Source organism: Phacochoerus africanus, chromosome X, assembly GCF_016906955.1.
Source record: "Phacochoerus africanus isolate WHEZ1 chromosome X, ROS_Pafr_v1, whole genome shotgun sequence".
NCBI classification, from domain to species: Eukaryota; Metazoa; Chordata; class Mammalia; order Artiodactyla; family Suidae; genus Phacochoerus; species Phacochoerus africanus.
In genome coordinates, this window is record NC_062560.1 from 34,209,695 (window position 1) to 34,229,722 (window position 20,028).

Genomic DNA, 20,028 nt, shown 5'->3' on the forward strand with positions numbered 1-20,028 from the left:
TTTGGATAAATGTTACTATAGGAAGATATGATTGTTAGAGTTCCAGTTGTCGTTCAGCAGTTACCAACCTGACTCTTATCCATGAGGATGTGGGTTCTATCCCTGCCCCTGCTCAGTGGGTTAAGGATCTGGTGTTGCTATGAGCTGCAATATAGGTAGCAGAGGCAGCTTGGATCTGGCATGGCTGTGGCTGTGGTGTAGGCTGCCTGCTGTGGCTCTGATTCAACCCCTAGCCTGGGAACTTCCATATGCTGTGGGTACACACCTAAAAAGACAAAAACAAAGGAACAAACAAAAAGATATGATTCTTAAATATTCTAAAATACCTTTAGAAATATGTATAGCAATTATTTATAATATATATTTAGTGTTTCCCAGGCATATGGTACTCTGCTGAGTACCTTATATTTGTTATTTCATTTAGTCCTCCCAACAAATGTGGTTCAATATTCTTATTAATCTCACTTTACAGATTAAGAAATTGAGTCATGGAGAGGATGAGCACATTGTCCCAGGGGATCCTAATTTTAAGACCTCAGAGTCTATATATTTAGCTGCTGTGCTCTAGAGTATGATATGGTCAATAAAGTTGAAATCTTAAAACATACAAAATATATCCAAAAGTAAAGAAGTGTAGGAGTTCCTGTCATAGCGCAGTGAAAACAAATCTGACTAGTAACCATGAGATTGTGGTTTCAATCCCTGGCCTCGCTCAGGGGTTAAGGGTCCGGCATTGCCATGAGCTGTGGTGTAGGTCACAGATGTGGCTCTGATCTGGCATTGCTGTGGTATGGCGTAGGCCAGCAGCTGTAGCTCTGATTAGACCCCCTAGCCTGGGAACCTCCGTATGCCACCCATGAGGCCCTAAAAAGATCAAAAAAAAAAAGGACAAAAAGAAAGATAAAGAAGTATGTTTTACTTGTTATACCTAATGTGCTAAATAAAAGCTATTATAGGAATCACTGAGTTTAGTTGAAGGATACAGGCGTTGGTTTGTACCCCACTAGGGACTTTTTGTCATTTGATAGTGAGTTGGAAAGATACTGCCTAATGCAGTATCATTCTGTCACAACGAATCCATGATCATTGAATTTTCTCTGAAGTCTGTAGTGGCTTAGCATTCTGGAAATATGCACCCCTACTGGGTAAAGGTTCACTGGCAAATTGGGAATGGCTTTGTACTGAAAGAGTTCCTTGTGGAACTTAGTATGCACCAGTGTATTTATATATGTTGCTCCTTGTAAAGTCATCTTCACAACAATCATATGAGCTCAGAACCTTCATTTCATTTTATGGATAAAAACACATGTTTAAGAGAACTTGTATAATACACCCGTGGTTTAACAGGTCAGGAGTTGTGGTTCCAAGCTTTCAAATTGTATCTTTTTAACTGCGTAGGCTATGCATCCCCAATAGAATTACATTATGAAGATATGTATGTGTGTATGTGTGTGTTCATACACTTACATATGTAGATAGATAGATACATAGGTAGGTAGGTAGGTAGATAGATATATATAGATATAGATAGATAGATAGATAGATAGATAGATAGATAGATAGATAGATAGATAGATAGATAATCTGGCTTTAAGTTCCATCTCCTTCCTTTCCTTGGTCAACATTGCCTTTGGTTGGGTTTGGGTGCCACGGTGGCAAACTCTACTGTATCCCCAGCAGCTCTAACTAGAATAGAGATCAAAGGCTGTACAAAATGCTGTCAACTAATAACCAAATAGTAGTTTCATTTCAGAAAATGAACTAGGAAGTATTACTTATGTTAGTGATGTTTTTCTTTTATTCAGTTTTGAGCCTTCCAAAAATTTGAGTGTAGAAACACTTAAAAGGTTTTATATATCCTTGTTCATGCTGAAGTTTAACATTCTTTATTCTCCAGTACTTTGATGTACCATAATAATTGCCTTATTAATAAAGCATATTCAATCCAGAAAATGCTGTCACCCTTTATTTTTTTTCTTATTTGACATCGTATTTCATGTATAATGGACACTTAGACTTTTTTGTACTGTATGTATATGTGTGTATATACATACAGTACCTATATATACATATATATATACACACACATATTTACTATATATTTATATATATGAAATTATGAAATTCAGTTTCATTAATTGATAGTGAATTCACAGATGCTTGTTTGACCTATTTGATCCGATGTGTCATTTATAGAAAAGGATGCCCATTCCGCAAAGGCTGAAGGCAAGGTTTTGCTTAGCAAACAAGAAGCTAGGTTACCCTCTCCTGCTCCTAGTAAATTTGGTGCTGCTGAGCCTGCAAAGGGAAGATTATTTATTGGTATGTAGCAAATATATAGTGTATTGCTCAAACCCAATCTAAAACATGATCTGTTTAATATTATTTGAGTCAAAATTTAGACTTTTTCAAGTAATAAAAAGCCCATGAAGAAAAGTGAATTTGTCATGAGTTCTAAGTGGGTCACCTGCTTTTGGGACTGTTTCCAGTGATTTAAAGCAGAGATTGTGGTTTTGGTTCATGATATGCTTGGTACCTTAGTACTTTTCCCCATAGGCCAAAAGATGTATCAAGCAGTTCCATTTTTTAAATAGTTTGGTAGAAAAACCTAAGAGTAGTACTGTAGATGACATCCAAAAGATGTTGTAGTAATATTTAACTAAAATGTTGAATATCCGGCAGAGCCCCTGTGAACGTGCTGTGACCATCTCGTACAGATACCCTCTGTATACAGTTTGGGAACTGTTGAATGAGGGGTTTGTCTCCTAATTATGTAGCTGGATCCAGTGTTAATTTATCTTAGAAAGAGATGCACAGAGATAAGTTATGTGAATTTGATATTATTATTTACAATTAACTATTCAGATATTCCTTTCTCTGGATATTGATAATTTTGAAAATATTTATTGTTATTGGGCAGACCAAACCAAATTAAATATTGTGAGATTTTGAAATGAGTGAATGCTTGTGCCATTATACAGGCAGATATTTTTGAAAAAATATAAAATCATTTTATGTTCTTCAAAATGTCTTTGACTTGAACATATTTTGTTTTATTAAAGTGCTTTGTTTAGATAGAAAGTCATTTTGAATCTGAAGCCAATATTTTGTTTTTATAAGTTTTTCAGCTAAGATTTAATTCTGTCTAATAAGTAAATCTGAAGAATCACTGAAATATTTTACATACATAATAAAAAATGAAAGGTTCTGTTTGGGGGAATGTTTTCACAAACCATTATGGCAAGAAGGAAATTTAATGGCTTTCTTTATTGAAATTAATCTCTTTTTGAAGTATTTCTACTTTCATCTAAGATAGGGTAAATTGACTTAGAGTTTCTCTGAGATCATAGAATAATTTGTAGAATGAGCTCTATTTGTCTATATACAGATAGCACTAGCTGACAGGCTAATATTACCCTATGGTCAACTAACTCTTCTTTATAAACAAATGTGAATTTTAGGAATGGAAATAAAACCTGAAAGACTGAACTCAGGCAAAAATAAAGTGTCAAAGAAAGGCCTCAAATTTGTGGAAAAGGAGGCAAAATGCAAGCAATTCTTTTTCCCTGAAGAAGGAACAAAGACAAATGACTTCTTTCAGAAGATTGTAAATGCAGCTCAGACCTGGTTCAGTCTCTTCGGCTGGCCTGAAGGACCCCATTCTCTTTCTATTCCAACGACTGTAAGAAGGTGACAGCTATGTTTCTTTAAATACCTTGCTTTGTATCATATAAGAAAATATCTATTTATTGGCATTGTTTAAAGTGAAACACAATGTTAAATAATTTATTATAAACGGATAAATTGTAAGGAAGGATTAAGAAAAGCGAAAAGATCCAAATAGAAATTCTTTAGTGTATATGTTTTATTTCTTCTAAACATTTGATGATTTTAGTAAGCACTGGAAGTCTCTGAACCTCAGTTTCGTCATCTGTGAAATGAGAGTGGACAAACTATGGGTAGGATGCCTTTTAAACTTGAAATACTTGGAAACTCCACATTTCTATATAAATGTAGTTGAGTCCTGTATCTAGAGTATCGTCAGGTAGACAGATGCTAAGTGGTGTTAATGAAGAGGGAAGACATAATTTCTTTTCCACTTTCTCCCATAACCTAACTCTTTCATGTGTTTTCTTGTTACTCAGCAGGTCTTAAAATAGTTAATTACATCGCTCCTATCAAATCACTTAATTCTGTGAATTTTAACAGGAATTTAGGCACCTCCCTTATTATAACATGACTGGTGTAGTGGCTCTCAGAGCTTTCCTACCTCCTTTCTCATCACTGAGGTAAACTGCTGGCACCATAGGGATGAGTAGTAATCTCTGTAACTAGAAGACTCTTTTAGAATTTTTGCATCTATGCTCAGGAGCAAGCTAGGTTACACTAAATCTGTGGTTTACCCATGTTACCTTTCAGTTTTTTTAAATAAATAGGACAATATCAGCTTCATAGAATGAAATTATCTAATATTTCATCCTTGTCTTTGCTGAGGGGAAATTAATGCAGCAGTTATATTGAATATTTATAGAATCAATCATAAATTGTCTGACTCCAGGGCATTTTTTTTAAATTAAAGTATAGTTGATTTACAGTGTGTCAATTCCTGCTGGATAGCACAGTGACCCATTCATACATATATATACATCCCCTTTCTTATATTATGTTCCATCATGGTTTATTCCAAAAGATTGGATATAGTTCCCTGTGCTCTACGGTAGGACCTTGTTGTTTATCCTTTTTAAATGTGATAGTTTGCATCTACTAACCCCAAACTCCCAGTCCATCCCATTACCTGCCCCTCTCTCGGTAACCACAAGTCTGTTCTCCATGTCTGTATGACTCAGGAATTATTTAGAGAAGTTATTCTCTTATAACTTTTCATTTTTCTACTTTAATTTTTTTTTTTTTTGCTGAAGAGTATACCTATTTTTTTGTTAATTTTAATGATTTATTTTCATTTGGGGGGAAGTCATTGGCTTTAAAATTCATTATTTAACAGTTATAACTAGTGGTATTATGGTTTATATGTTTAAAATCTCTGTCATTTATAATTTTATTTTTTCTTGATTTAAATATTTTGCTTTTATGTCTCATATAATAAGTTCTTAGATTAATTTATTCATTTCTTTGATTTCTAAATCATTAGATGTGATTTTTTATGATTTATTTTTTGTTCAAACTTGAATGGTATGCTTAATTATTTTCAGGTCTGTAAATTTAACTCTTTGTTCCACATTGCATGCATCCTAGAATTTTTGCTATTAAGCATTCTCATTTTTGTTGTTTTTTATAGAGCTTGTGATTTTAATTTCCTAAATTTTTGGCTATAATAATTGCTAATTTGTTGTAAAATGTATTATTGCATTTGTGTGTCATTATTTTTTTGCCTGTTCTCACTAATTGTTGGGCATTTACTTATGTTATTTTGTCCTGTATTTTCTTAAAAATGATGCCAGGATTGAACTTATATTTTTATAAGTGGTAGCAGACGTTTCTAGATGTTACTTAGGAAGGTTCTCAGAGGTAGGATCAAATAATATAAGGTTTTAAAAATTCTTATGTCTTTGGATGATTTTCTAGTAAATGTTCTATTTTATATCCCTACTCATGAGTCACACTGTTGGTCTGGTTGTTTCCTGATGGAACTGAAACCTTTGCTACTTTGATAAATGAGAAACAGATCTTGCATACCGCCTGGGGAAAGGCAGTCCCAGAGAAGTATGAGGGCCTCTCTAGCTCTGGGAAGGAAGCCACCTACAACCAAAGAACTTTGAATAAAGAAACAGCTTTGTCTAAGTAACTGTTATTCAGTGCTAATTCTTTATGTGTAATCTTTGAATGTGGCCTCTCAGATTAAGAAGATACTTTTTCAAGATCATGTAATGTTGCCAATATTTGAGCCCCCTCCTCAGTGTTTTCTATGTTACCCCATCATCTAGAATCATTCACTGTTTCCGATGAAAAGTCTCATGTCATATTTTGTGAGTAACATGTTCATTCTCTCAAAATTACTTTATGATGCCTATATTTTCTGCTTATCTCCTATTCTGCAATTTACTGAAATAAAACCTGAGCATGGAAACATTTTATACCATTCAGACTACTTGGCATTTAGCGGGCCCTTTCACATAGAAAATGTATCTTTTAACTGTTTTCCCTTGTATCTTTTTCTGCAGTTTCCTTCATTTTATTTTCTCCATTTTCTCCATTCTCTCTTTATAATCTTTTAGGATAATGGTAAACCGGCATGACTAATCCTCTATATCACTCTCAGTTATGTCTTATTTTTCATCTTTTTCTATATTTTGCTTTTTTAACTAAAGTATAGTTGATTTATAGTGTTGTGCCAATTTCTGCTGAATAGCAAACAACTCGGTTTTATACATACACACATTCTTTGTAATATTCGTTTCCATCATGGTCTTTCCCTGGAGATTAGATATAGTTCCCTGTGCTATACATTAAGACCTCATTATCTCTCCTTTCTAAATGTAATAGTTTGTATCTCCTAACCCTAAACTCCAAGTCCATCGCACTCCCACCCCTCTCCCCCTTGGCAACTACAAGTCTGTTCTCTATCTATAATCTGTTTCTGTTTTGTAGATAGGTTCATTTGGGCCATATTTTAGATTCCATATATGTGACATCATATGGTATTTGTCTTTCTCTTTCTGACTTATTTCACTTAGTGTGAGAATCTCTATTTGCATCTATGTTGCTACAAATGGCATATTTCATTCCTTTTTATGGCTGAGTAGTATTCCATTGTGTGCATATATGCACCATATCTTCTTAATCCATTCATCTGTCAGTTGACATTTAGGTTGTTTCCATGTCTTGGCTATTGTAAATAGTGCTGCAGTGAACATAGGTGTGCATGTGTCCTTTTGGATTATAGTTTTTTGTCTGGATATATGCCTAGGAATAGGATTGCTGGATCACATGGTAGTTCTGTATTTCGTTTTCTGAGGAACCGCCATACCATTTTCCATAGTGGTTGCACCAATTTACATTCCCACCAGCAGTGTAGGAGGGTTCCTTTTTCTTTTCTTTTTTCTTACTTTTTGGCTTTTTTAGGGCTGTGCCTGTGGCATATGGAGGTTCACAGGCTAGGGGTCTATTCGGAGCTATAGCTGCCAGCCACAGCTACAGCCACAGCAATGCCAGATCCGAGCCGCATCTGCGACCTACACCACAGCTCACAGCAACGCCAGATCCTTAACCCACTGAGCAAGGCCAGGGATCGAACCCACAACCTCATGGTTCCTAGTTGAATTCATTTCCACTGTGCCATGACGGGGACTCCAGGTTCATTTTTCTATACACCCTTTCTGGCATTTGTTATTTGTAGACTTGATAATGATGGCCATTCTGACTGGTGTGAGGTGGTACCATGTTTTGCTTTATTATAGTTGTAGATCTCCTTCACTTCCTCTTCCAATCTTCTATAAAATTTTTGAATTGGTATTTATAGTTTATTTTGTAAGAGCTCTGTGTTGTCCTTTAATTATTTCCATCCTCCTCCTTTCCCTTCCTCCCTCCTTCCTTCCCTTCTTTTTCTTGCATAATAGCTTCCTGTTCTTATGTTATGGATGCATGCCTTCTTAATATCTCTTCCATGTATAATGTTTCTCTTGATCGTCATAATTACTGTACCCCAGGTCACTTCCTCCCTCTGTATTTGACACCTCTAAATTTAGAGCCTTTCTTATTTCCTCTAGGAAAAATGGCTTCCTTTTCCCATGTAGCCTACCTACTGCTCTGCAGTCCATCACTGTGATTTATTCCTTAGTACAATTCTATCCATTGTTTGTCTTACAGTTATTCTTCAAAGTTTGTGGTGTACTAGTGTTCCTTTTCCCAACTTCAGCTTTATTCTCTTTCTGCAGTCTTATAGCTTTATTCTCTTTCTGCAATCTTCTGGCATTTCTGGGAAGATAAAGGACATATGTTGATTTTGTTATCTTGAACAGGAAGTTCCTTCTCATAGTTTTCATATTTTTTTGGTCTTTTTTTAAGTCGGCACCTGCGGCATATGGAGGTTGCCAGGCTAGAGGTCAAATTGGAGCTGTAGCTTCTGGCCTATGCCACAGCCACCGTAATGCCAGATCTGAGCCACGTCTCTGACCTATACCACAGCTCATGGCAATGCCGAACCCTTAACCCACTGAGCGAGGTTGTCATGGATACTAGTCAGATTCATTTCCTCTGAGCCACAATGGAACTCCTCCTAGTTTTCTGCAGTTCTCCTCTTCCATTTATCTTCTTCAAGTCCTTACTTAATGAGTCATCATTTCTGTTACTGGTTTCATTGTTGAGGTTTAGTAATTCATGCTCTACTGAACTTGCTTTGCAATATCTCTCCTTCCTTATTCTTTTGCTTTTGTCTTGCCTTTAAGAAGTCTTTTTCTCCCTAAAACAGGAAGATGCCCTCCTTGCAGCTTTGTTGTTTTGTCTTTCATGTTGATATTTGCTCCTCCTGGCATTTACTTTTGCATATATTTTGAGTTAAAAGTCAAGGTATGTTCTATTTTTTCCTATTTCTTAAAATATGAATATCCTGTTGACTCAATAACTCATGGAAAAGACCATCCTTCGTACTCCTTTTCTACTCTACAGTGTTTCCTTTCTCATAAATCAAGTACTCATATAATTAAGAGTCTGTGTAATAGATTTTTGATTATATTCATGAGTCCATATAGTATATTCCTTTAAAAATAATTTTATTGTATTTTATTAATAATACTGGTGAGTTTAATATATATTAGAGTCTTAGTATGAACAGGGCATTATTACATGTGTTTTCTGGGTATTTAATTCCTTTACTCATTATAACTATAGGCACTATAAAGTGAAATAGATACTATTATTTTTCCTATTTTACTGATGAGAAACTGAGGCAAGGAGAGAATAAGTAACCTTCCTAAGGTCACTCAGCTGATGAGTAACAAAGCTAGGATTTGAACCCAAGCATTCTATTCTCAGAGCTAGTACTTCTAGGTATTATTCCACTTGCTAATTACTACAGATTAGGAAACTGTAACACTTGAAAGACATGAAGTGCACCATTTGGCATTTTCTTTTTTTAAAAAAAATTTTTTTGAATTATAGTTGGTTTACAGTGCTGTGTTAGTTTCAGGTGTACAGTAAAGTGATTCAGTTTTTTTTTTTTGTGTGTGTGTGTATGTGTGTGCTTTGGGCTGCACACATGGCATATGGAGGTTCCCAGGCTAGATGTCTAATTAGAGCCATAGCCACTGGCCTGTGCCACAGCCACAGCCACGCCAGATCTGAGCTACGTCCCCTACCTACACCACAGCTTGCTGCAACACCAGATCCTTTAACCCACTGAATGAAGCCAGGGATCAAACAAACCCACATCCTCATGGATACTAGGCGCGTTCTTAACCCACTGAGCCACAGTGGAAACACCCCATTTGGCATTTTTATCTTTGGCTTTAGACTGTACACTCTAAGTACCTGTGGTTAGTTATATCAGTTCAAGAAGATTTAAAATACAGTAGACTAGAACTGAAGAGAGTTATGTAATCCTTTCATCAATTCATATACTTTTACATCAATACCAAATTGTCTTAAGTTCTATTACTTTGTAGTTTTTGATATCTACTAGTGTAAGTGCTCAAAATTCATTGTTTTTCCTTATTTCCTTAGCTATTTATGCTGTTTGCATGTCTACCTAAATATCAGACTCATTTGTAATTATCTACCAAAAAAATACACCTTACAAATATTTTTACTGTGACCAAAATTATGTCTATGATAAATTTAGAAAGAAAGAATGTCTTTGCAATATTGCCTTTTTTATTGAAAGAGCAAGGCTTATATCTTCTTTTATTAATATAATTTAGAGTTTATCCTAGTGATGATTTATAAATTTCAGTTAAGGTTCTTGCACATACTTTGGTAGATTCATCCTTGGATATTTAATATGTTTTGAAGTTGTGGTAAGTGGAATTTTTTTCAATTTTATTTTCTGTTTTTCTATATTCTGCATGTAAATAATGTGCTGACATTTATTCAGTGGTCTTGGTAAAGCAACTTACTAATTCTTTATCTGTAGGTTTTTTTATATTTCCTAACACATCTGCAAATACTCTTTTTCAATTTTTATATTAGTGTTTTTACATTGGCTATAATCTCTGCTTAAATATTAAATAGTAGGCATCTTCCTCTTAATCTCAATCTTAGAAAATCTTTCATCATTTACTATTAAGTGTGAGGCTCACTATATGCTTTCTATAGAAACACTTTATCAGTTTATGAAGTTTATTTCTAGTTATGAATTTTCATAATTAAAAGAATTAATTTTTAAGCTATACGTTTTCTTATAAATTTGGCTTTCTCTGAATTGCATTTTTTTATATGTAATATGCTATTCTTGTTCCATTCATATTTTTTCTAATTTCCATTGTGACTTATTTTACAAAGGTTATTTGGAAACTTACATTTGGTAATTTTGTTGTTGATACTCACCATAATTTCATTGACATCAGAGATTATTCCCTTAAAAATTTTTAGACCTCTGTTTATTGGCCAACATTTATTTAGTTTTTATAAGCATTTCAACTTGAAAATATTATGCATTTTATAGTTTTTAAAAGCTGTTTTTCATGTGCACACATGGTGCAAGTTTGCTTATTATACCTTTTTTTTTTTTTTTTTGTCTTTTGTCTTTATCAGAGTCGCACTCACATCATATGGAGGTTCCCAGGCTAGGGGTTGAATCAGAGCTGTAGCTGCCGGCCTACACCACAGCCACAGCAACACTGGATCCAAGCCGGGTCTACAACCTACCCCACGGCTCACGGCAATGCCGAATCCTTAAGCCACTGAGAGAGGCCAGGAATTGAACTTGTGTCCTCATGGATGCTAGTCAGGTTCGTTAACCACTGAGCCACGACGGGAATTCCACTTACTATATCTTTAAACAACATGTGCTTACTGATTTTTAAGTTATCAATTACTAAGATAAATTTGTTAAAGTCTTTCTTGGTATATTTGTATTTGGCAACTTCTTTTTTCATTCAGTCAGTTTTGCTTTATGTGTTTTGAAGCTGTTAGGAAGCCCATTCAAATGTACAATTCTAATACCTTTGTGCTGCATAGAAACTTTTATGCCCCTGGAATGTCTTTTGTTATACTTGGTATAATGAAAGTTTTGTGCTTTAAATTCTAAGCTGTTATATATTAATATGAGCACATTACTTTTGGTTAATATTTGCATAGTGTTTTTGAATCTTTTACACAAATCTTTATATCCTTTGTTTTTGGTTAAGTCTCGTTTTATACCCTTTATTTAGCTTGTTTCATATTGTTCTTCCAGTATTTTTCATTTAATTAGAGTTTATAGTTTGTATAAATTTAATATGAATACCATAAATTCAGATTTAAATCTATACCACTTTTAAGTTCTTCCATTTTTCTGTATAGTTCGTGTTCTCTTTCTCTCCTTTTTTGCCTTCACTTGGGTTGATTAATCATTTTTTTTCTCATTTCAATATTTATCCTCTACTAGCTTAGAAGTAAATTTATCTTATTCTCTTAATGATTACCCTATACATTACAGCATACATCCTTAATTTATTGACGTCTTGTACTACTTACTAATTTTGTCCTCTTCCCTGATGTGGACAAGGAGTTATGATATTTCAACTTTATTTTCCTCACTCCAACATATGCTATTGTTGTTGTGTATAGTTATTTTATATATATGTGTGTGTGTATATATACGTGTATACACACACAGAGACACGCATGTGTAAACACAGAGCCACAATATTATTATTGTCCCCTTTTAGTTACCAATTTTTCTTCGTTCTATTTGTATCTTAGATCTTACAAATAAGATGATTTTCTTCCTCTTAAATAGTTCTCTTTAGATCTTTTATTTAAGATGATTTGATAACAATTTCTGTATTTTGATTCTGAAAATAGCTGTATTTTTTTCAGCATTATTCTATTGTATAGTTTTGTTTTGTATAGGTTTCGAGGTTGGTAGTTATTTCCTTTCAGTATATTTAAGATATATTATTTTCTTCTGTATTCTACTGTTTCTATTAAGAAGTCACCTGAAATTCTAATTTTTAATTCTTTGAAAGTGTTTTCTTTTGGGGGGGCACTTTAAGAGTTTCTTTTTATATTTGGTTTTCAGCAGCTTCACTGTGAAGTGCCTAGATAAATTTTCTTTGTAATTGTTCTTACTAGGGTTCACAGTGATCCTTCCATCTGTAGTTCGATTTCTTTTTTCTTTTTCTTTTTTTGCTTTTTAGGGCTGCACCCACGGCATATGGAAGTTTCCTGGTCAGGGGTTAAATCAGAGCTTCAGCTCCCAGCTTACGCCACAGCCACAGCAATGTGGAATCCAAGCCATGTCTGCGACCTACACCACAGCTCATGGTAACACTGAATCCTTAACCCATTGAGTGAGGCCAGGGATCACATATCCTCCTGGATACTAGGTTCATTATTGCTGAACAATAACAGGAACTCCTTGTTTGATTTTTTTATTGTCAATTTTGGAAAGTTCTCTCTCTCTCTCTTTTTTTTTTATTTGCTTTTTAGGGCCACACCCATGGCATATGGAGGTTCCCAGGCTAGGGGTTGAATCAGAGTTACAGCTGCCAGCCTATGCCACAGCCATTGTAACATCAGATCCAAGCCATGTCTGCAACCTACACCACAGATCATAGCAATGCTGGACCCTTAACCCTCTGAGCGAGGCCAGGGATCGAACCCGCAACCTCATGGATGCTAGTCAGAATCTTTGTGACTCTTCCATTCCTTTGGTCTCCTTTTCTTCTTTTCTTATTCTTCTTTATGTGCCATCCTTTTGTTCCTCTGTACTGCAATATGGATAGTTTCCTATGGCCTGTATTTCAATGCATTAGTTTGTTCTTCACTTAATCTACTGTTAAACTCATCCAGTGCTCACTTAATTTTACTTATTGGGTTTATTTGTAAATTTTCTACTTGGTCATTTTTATATAATTTTTAGTTCATTGACAAAAATTTTGAACATAGTGCCTACACTTAATTTAAAATCTGTGTCTTACAACTGTAATATCTGGGGCTCTTATGTATCTGTTAATATTGTTTATTGTTTCTTTCTGTTTGTACTCATCTGGTTGCTTTTTTTTTTCATTTTTATTAAGTCTTTGGTTATGTTTTAATTCTGTTCAGACCATTTATCTTTTTCATAGTTTTTGGTAGAACTATTTTAAGGCCTATTACGGTGCTAATTTTCTCCATGAAATATTTGTTTAATTTGTTGCAAATTTTGGGATATACTAGGTTTATTATGTACATTACTTTTCAGGAGGTTGAGGAAAGAAATGTCAAGTAACTTCCGTAAATTTACAGAGTAAGTGTCAGAGCCAGGTTTTAAGGAACAGTAGAAAAACCCTTATTTGTACTTTCTTTTGTATATGCTATACAGACCTACAACCTACTAAACTGGAGAACTGCTTTTCCCAGTGGCCCCTTAGGCACTTATTTGTCAGTCCAAAATAGTGATACATTTGTAAGTCTCATTGCTAGCACACAAATAGTTAGTATAATATTAGATATTTGATAAACTCTAGACAGCAAGAATTGGTTGGAATTAAAAAAATATTGAAGTATAGTTGATTTATAGTGTTGTGATAATTTCTGCTGTACAACAAAGTGATTCAGTCATACATATACACACATCCTCCATATAGAAACTAGTATCCATCATACCTTGGTATAGGAGATATCAGGAAATAGAGATTGTAGTGTCTTATTTATAGAACAGAAATATATGTGGAGGCAATGGATTTCTGGACTTTAACATGAGAATCCACACTCATGTGGGCAGTGTGTGAGATGTGCCCTTCTAAATATTAAAGTATAAATATTGAGAGAATATATGTAAATTTGGCTTTGTATATACATGTGTGATGAATGTTTGAAATCAGCCTTGTAAACTATTACAGTCATTATTATCTGCAATTTATAGTATTCAGAATTGAGTTCAGTGAGTTTAGATACCTCATCATACTCACACAACTAGTGGTAATGGGTCCAGAATTTAACCCTTGTTTTCCCAAAGCACTTATATTTTCTAATCATAATCCAATCTTTCAGACTTGACAGTTGCAACATTAGATAATGAAGTGTGCTTAAAAAAAGATACTGGCAAGCTGTGGGGTTGTTAAAAAAATTGAATTTTTACTAATAAGTACAAGTTAAATGAAGTGAATTTTGTAATTTCTTATTTCATTTTAAATAGAATTTTATTTAGTCATTAAGCATGTTTTTATTTCCTATAACATAATTTTGAGATGTCTTTAATTTTCAAATTTTTTTCCCATAGGGATGTGTGTAAAATAAAACTCTACTCATCAACCCCAACGTCCAAAAAGTCTTCTAGACAGAATGACTTTTCCAAATATAATAAGACCATTTATGATGTGATAGTCCACTTGAGTGGAAAAATGCCACCTGGAATTAATGTAAGTCAGTCTTTACCTGTGGATTACACTGAAAAGGTGATTCAACTTCATTTGCAACATTCTTCACTTCTTGAGTTTCTCAAGTAAGAGCATAAATATACTCATTTAAAAGTGTAATTATGACTAAGATAATTAGGATAGATAAGTAAGTAGATGGATAGATTGATAGACTCTGATATTATTTGTCTTTTTATAAAATATTTACTAAGTCTCTCCTATATACAAAACCCTGTAATATGTACCTTAGAAAAATAATAGAAAATAAGCATTTCATGACCTATTGAATTCATAATTTAAGGCAGTCATTCTCAAACTTTATCATGTACCCAAGTCACTGAGATGGCATGTTAAACAGGTTTCTGGCTGTTGCTCACAGTTTATGTTGCTAATTTGCATTTTTAACAAGTTTCCAGTGATACTGACACCTCTGGTTCATGACCTCATTTTGAGAATCTTCATGTAAGGCACATGTGTAAATCCAATGAACAAAAAAAGAGATCAAGCCAAAAAATTTATTCCTCAGATTACTTTTGGTATAATCTGAAGTTATTGTGTTTTTATCTGTTACTTCTTTGCATATAGAATCTACTCCCTAGTTGGCCCAAGATGTTTACCTTCTTTGGCAGGAATGGGGATGGAGGGTAAGAAGAGGACACTTACAGCAGGAATGCAAATGATCTTTCCAGAAATGATTTAGTGTTCATTTTTTAAAAATTTCCAGATCAGAATTTTGCAGCTTAGACCTGGTCAGTCTGCCTTTCTTAAAAAAAGCATATTAGACATAGCAGTGAACAAAATGTTTTTTCTTTTTTGTCTTAGGGCCACACCCACAGCATATGCATGTTCCTAGGCTAGAGGTTGAATCAGAGCTGTAGCCACTGGCCTACGCCACAGCCACAACCACAGCCACAGCCACATGGGATCTGAGCCATATTTATGACCTACACCACAGCTCACGGCAATGCCAGATCCTTAACCCACTGAGCAAGGCAAGGGATGGAGTCTGTGTCCTCATGGATACTAGTTGGGCTCACTAACCACTGAGCTCCCAAAGTATTTTTTCTTTGTGTCTTCGGCTCTCATTATTAGGTCGTTGACCAAAACTGGCTTGAGTTTCTTGTGGCTTAGAAGGGATATTGGAGTTTCAAAGTCACTAAAAGTGACTGAGTTAAGACCTAGGCAGTATGTTATGGAGACTGACTGCCTGAGAGGGGCTCTTCTGTGAATAGGCAGAAGAGTAGGAGATGCCTGGCTCTGAAAGCAGAATATGAATAAAAAATATCTAATGACTGGGGAGTGGCCGAGTCAGTTATGAAAAGATCCTCTTGGTCATTGGAACTAAGAAGAGAGATAGAAGATTCTCATCTCAGGCCTCACCAGCCAATGGCCACATGTCAACTATGCTCCAGGTAGAGGCAGGGCATTTTCAGAGAGACTGAGGATCCAGAGAAGTAGTCACAGATGCATTTACAGATACAAGAGTCCCTCTCTGCTTCCTCATGAAAGCCCACTGCAGGGCAGACTTAGGTTCTAACATGCTTTGCACAATTTGGAGATCCCTCCTTTAAAAAATATTAAATTAAAAATATAAAACTTATATACCTGACTTTAGACTCATGAAAGTGACAAAATCTGAAGTTGAAGCTTTATTTACTAGACAGTAACTCCACCTGTTCCCAGATGCCATTTTGTTGAGGGTGTGGAGGTCCGAAACTTTAACTCTTTATCCCAAAGACCTGAGTTACTGCTAAAGAGACTGTTCAGGTTAGAAGAGACTAAGACATGTAAAGATTCAACTCTACATTTCCCCCTATTCCTCTGTAGCTAGACTAGGTGGGAGAATGAGAAAGATCAGGTAAGGAAAAGAGCACAGCTGTGTAAAATTATGTAAATTATTTTCAGCACTGCTGACTTATCCATGAGTCTGTGCACCCCACTAGTTTGTAAGCATCTGAGGGCAGGCAGCAAGTCTCGTACGTCTGGCATGTCTAACAGCCAGGCTCAACAAGAACACAGAATGGGGCCAATGTTCATTAAATATTTGTTTACTGGCATTGTCTCTCACAGAGCTTTGCTTTTTAAGCTTGTGTGGTGAAAGGAATAAATCTTTGAAATTGGAACTCAGGGCAGTCATAAAAGAACAGAAAATTTTGTGAAATGTAAAAATTAGGGATAGAACAAAAGATGAATATTTGCATTCTAGGAGAGGTATAACCATTGAGAGAAAGTCAAGGTGGAGAAAGGTAGCGTATGTACTTTGAATGTTATACATTCAACATTATTTATAATATTAAATGATGAAGTCTTAAAAATAACTTTAAGCCATTTATTCCATAGTACCAATTTTCATTTGTTAGAGCAACCATAGCAAAATACTACAGGCTAGAAGCCTTAAACAACAGTAACTAATTTTCTCACAGTTTTGGAGACTGGAAGTACAAGATCAAGGTGTCTGCAGATTGGTTCTCTTCTGAGGCCTCTGGCTTGGCTCACAGACATCTGCCTTCTTGTGCACCCTCCTATGGTTTTTCTTCTATGTGCACACACACCCCTGGTGTCTCTGTGTGTCCAAATTTCCTTTTTTTTTTATAAAGACACCAGTCGGATTGGATTAGGGCCTACTTGAATAGCCTCCTTTTACCTTAACCACTTCTTTAAAGGCCTTAACTCCAAATATATGTGACCATTCTGAAATGCTGAGTGTTAGAGTTTTAACATATCACTTTTGGAGGCAGATAGTTTACCTCCTAATAGTGCCATATTCTATTATTAAAAATATTATGTAATTGGGTGTTACATTTTACAATGAATGTTATAGTGCTATATTTGAAATAATATGCTTAATGTTTTCTGCCTTTTCTGGTTGATATGGACTGAATTGCGTCTCCCTCAAATTCACTTTTTGAAGCCCTAACCCCCCAGCGTGAATGTATTTGGTGATAGGACCTTTAAGATGTGATTATGGTTAGTGTCATAAAAGTGGGACCCTAAGCTGTCTTCTTAGCAAGAGGGATCTCATCAGCAAGTGAATTGGCTGGCGCATTGCTTGTTCTTGGGATTCTTGCCTCCAGAACTTTGAGAAAATAAATTTCTGTTGTTAAAGTCACCCAACCTATGGTATTCTGTTATAACAGCCTGAGCAGACGAGTATAGTCCTTAACATCCTTTGATATAGTTTCATTTGTTTATAACCAATAGCCATTTTTATGATGTGATTCATTTTCATTGGAAATATCAACTTTCTTGATGTGTAATTTCCATGATATGAAACACAAAACAAAAGCTGAATATAAACATCACGTACTCTTCATTGAAACCGTAAAATAGGATATCACATAAGATAGAACTACTATAACTCTTACCTTCAAATTCCATTGATTTTTTTAACTTTGGTTAAGGTTTTACTCATTTTACTTCAAGTCAATTTCATGCATATTTATTTCTTAGTTGAGATTTACTTCTGAACGTATTTTAATCCCCCTTTTTAAACTTAAACATTTCTGATTATTGCTTAAAACTTCATAAACATCACTTTTAATTGAAATGAAATACTATCGTTTATGGAACCATTCCTATTCTGGTGGACTCACTGATATTTACTTATTTATTTATGTATTTGCTTACTTACTTACTTTTTAGGGCTGCACCCATGACATATGGAGTTTCCCAGTCTAGGGATTTAATCAGAGTTGTAGCTACCAGTCTACACCACAGCCACAGCAGTGCCAGATCCGAGTCGCATCTGCGACCTATACCACAGTTCATGGCAACGACGGATCCTTAACCCACTGAGCGAGGCCAGGGGTCGAACCCATAACCTCATGGTTTCTAGTTGGATTATTTCCACTGTGCCACTACAGGAACTCCTCATTGATTATTTATTTATTTATTTATTTATTTTATTTATTTATTTTTTTGTCTTTTATTGTTGTTGTTGTTGTTGTTGTTGCTATTTCTTGGGCCGCTCCCGCAGCATATGGAGGTTCCCAGGCTAGGGGTCGAATTGGAGCTGTAGCCACCTGCCTACACCAGAGCCACAGCAACGCGGGATCCAAGCTGTGTCTGCAACCTACACCCCAGCTCACGGCAACGCCGGATCGTTAACCCACTGAGCAAGGGCAGGGACCGAACCCGCAACCTCATGGTTTCTAGTCGGATTCGTTAACCACTGCACCATGACGGCAACTCCTGATTTTTAAATAAATTGTTCTTACACCAAAACAAGTACAGTTAAGAAAACCAGCTCACTCCCCTTTATTAGTAAATTTAATTCAATTTGTCATTTCACTTCTTTTATCTTTAAAAATTTTATATGCTTCCTAATTTTGCATCACCATTATGGTATCTTATTTAATGGAGTTACATCTAAGCATGGAAATATTTCACAGCAACAGCATAAGAAGTGATCCTGGAACAGTGCACTAAAGTGAGTTAAAAGAGCACGACATTTGAAACAAACAGATGCAGGCTTAAATTCTAGCTCTTTTTTACTTTTGTGTCTTTACACAAGTTACTTAGCTTATTTAAGCTCCAATTTCAATATCTATAAATTCACAGTGATAATTCTTAAACTTATTTGATTCATAAAAAGTATTAGAAATGACAGCTATAGATTATTATTATTAAGTGTGATAATTTATTACCTATGACTTTCATCTGCCAAAATGTTTTTTTAAATTATTCCAGTATGGTATCCGTTAGTGACATGCTGAAAACTGACTTTTGTGATATTATTCCTGGAAATAGAATATTTTAAAAGTCTGTTGTACTAGAAATAAATATTTTGTGGACATAAGAATGCTAGAAAACCAGTATTTGTCAAGTGTGTCTTTATTAGGTAAAATGGGAACTTAAATTTTTATAAGTTTAAAATAGAGAATACATGACTTTTCTTTTAATTTTACCACTTCTTACACTTAGTCCTTGGTGATTCATCCAATAAAGTAAATGCTCTAATTCCATAAGGCAAAAATTCTAATGCCATTCTTATTTGAGAAAGTTGGTTGTGCTTTTAAATCTAATGGAATACTAACTGAGAACAAAAGAAGGAAGTTTGGATACTTAAATCCTTATCATTTGTGCATTTTAAAACTCAAAACAGTTTTCTGGTAGCATCATTAAACTCTGTGGTACTTAAGATCGTTGTGTTATTCTTGGGACATTATTGTTGGCACAGCTCCCAGTGGTGTTAACATTAACATGGGTGCTTTCTGTTTTGACATTTTATGGTGTGAGGTTGCAGGTATGGTAGAATGATTTTGTCATTAAAGCCAAGCTCTTCAAATTTATTGCTCTTTTATCCGTAAATACATGCCTATCAGGAAATGTTGCCTGTGATAAAATTCTTCAACATTTAGAAAGCGACAGTATGGTTAATAAAATTGGGTCATTAATCCAAGGTATGTGCATATGTTTCATCATGGAAATAAGTGTATTAAAGTTCAAAATAATCATAAATGTTATTAGCTTTCCCATTTAAATTTGATGTCCATGAGTGAGGACTTTTGTACAAGTGAAATTATATCTGTTT

The 20,028-nt window shown here is 34.9% G+C and overlaps 1 protein-coding gene across 1 annotated transcript in view; it reads left to right on the forward strand.

Annotated features, from left to right (window-relative positions):
* The window catches only part of CFAP47 (cilia and flagella associated protein 47), a 443,526-nt gene that overhangs the window by 140,915 nt on the left and 282,583 nt on the right, over positions 1–20,028 (forward strand). Inside the window, exons 28-30 of the mRNA XM_047764176.1 lie at positions 2,197–2,322; positions 3,462–3,690; positions 14,360–14,581. Coding sequence (XP_047620132.1) covers positions 2,197–2,322; positions 3,462–3,690; positions 14,360–14,581 — 577 coding nt within the window. The remainder of the gene's footprint in view (positions 1–2,196; positions 2,323–3,461; positions 3,691–14,359; positions 14,582–20,028) is intronic.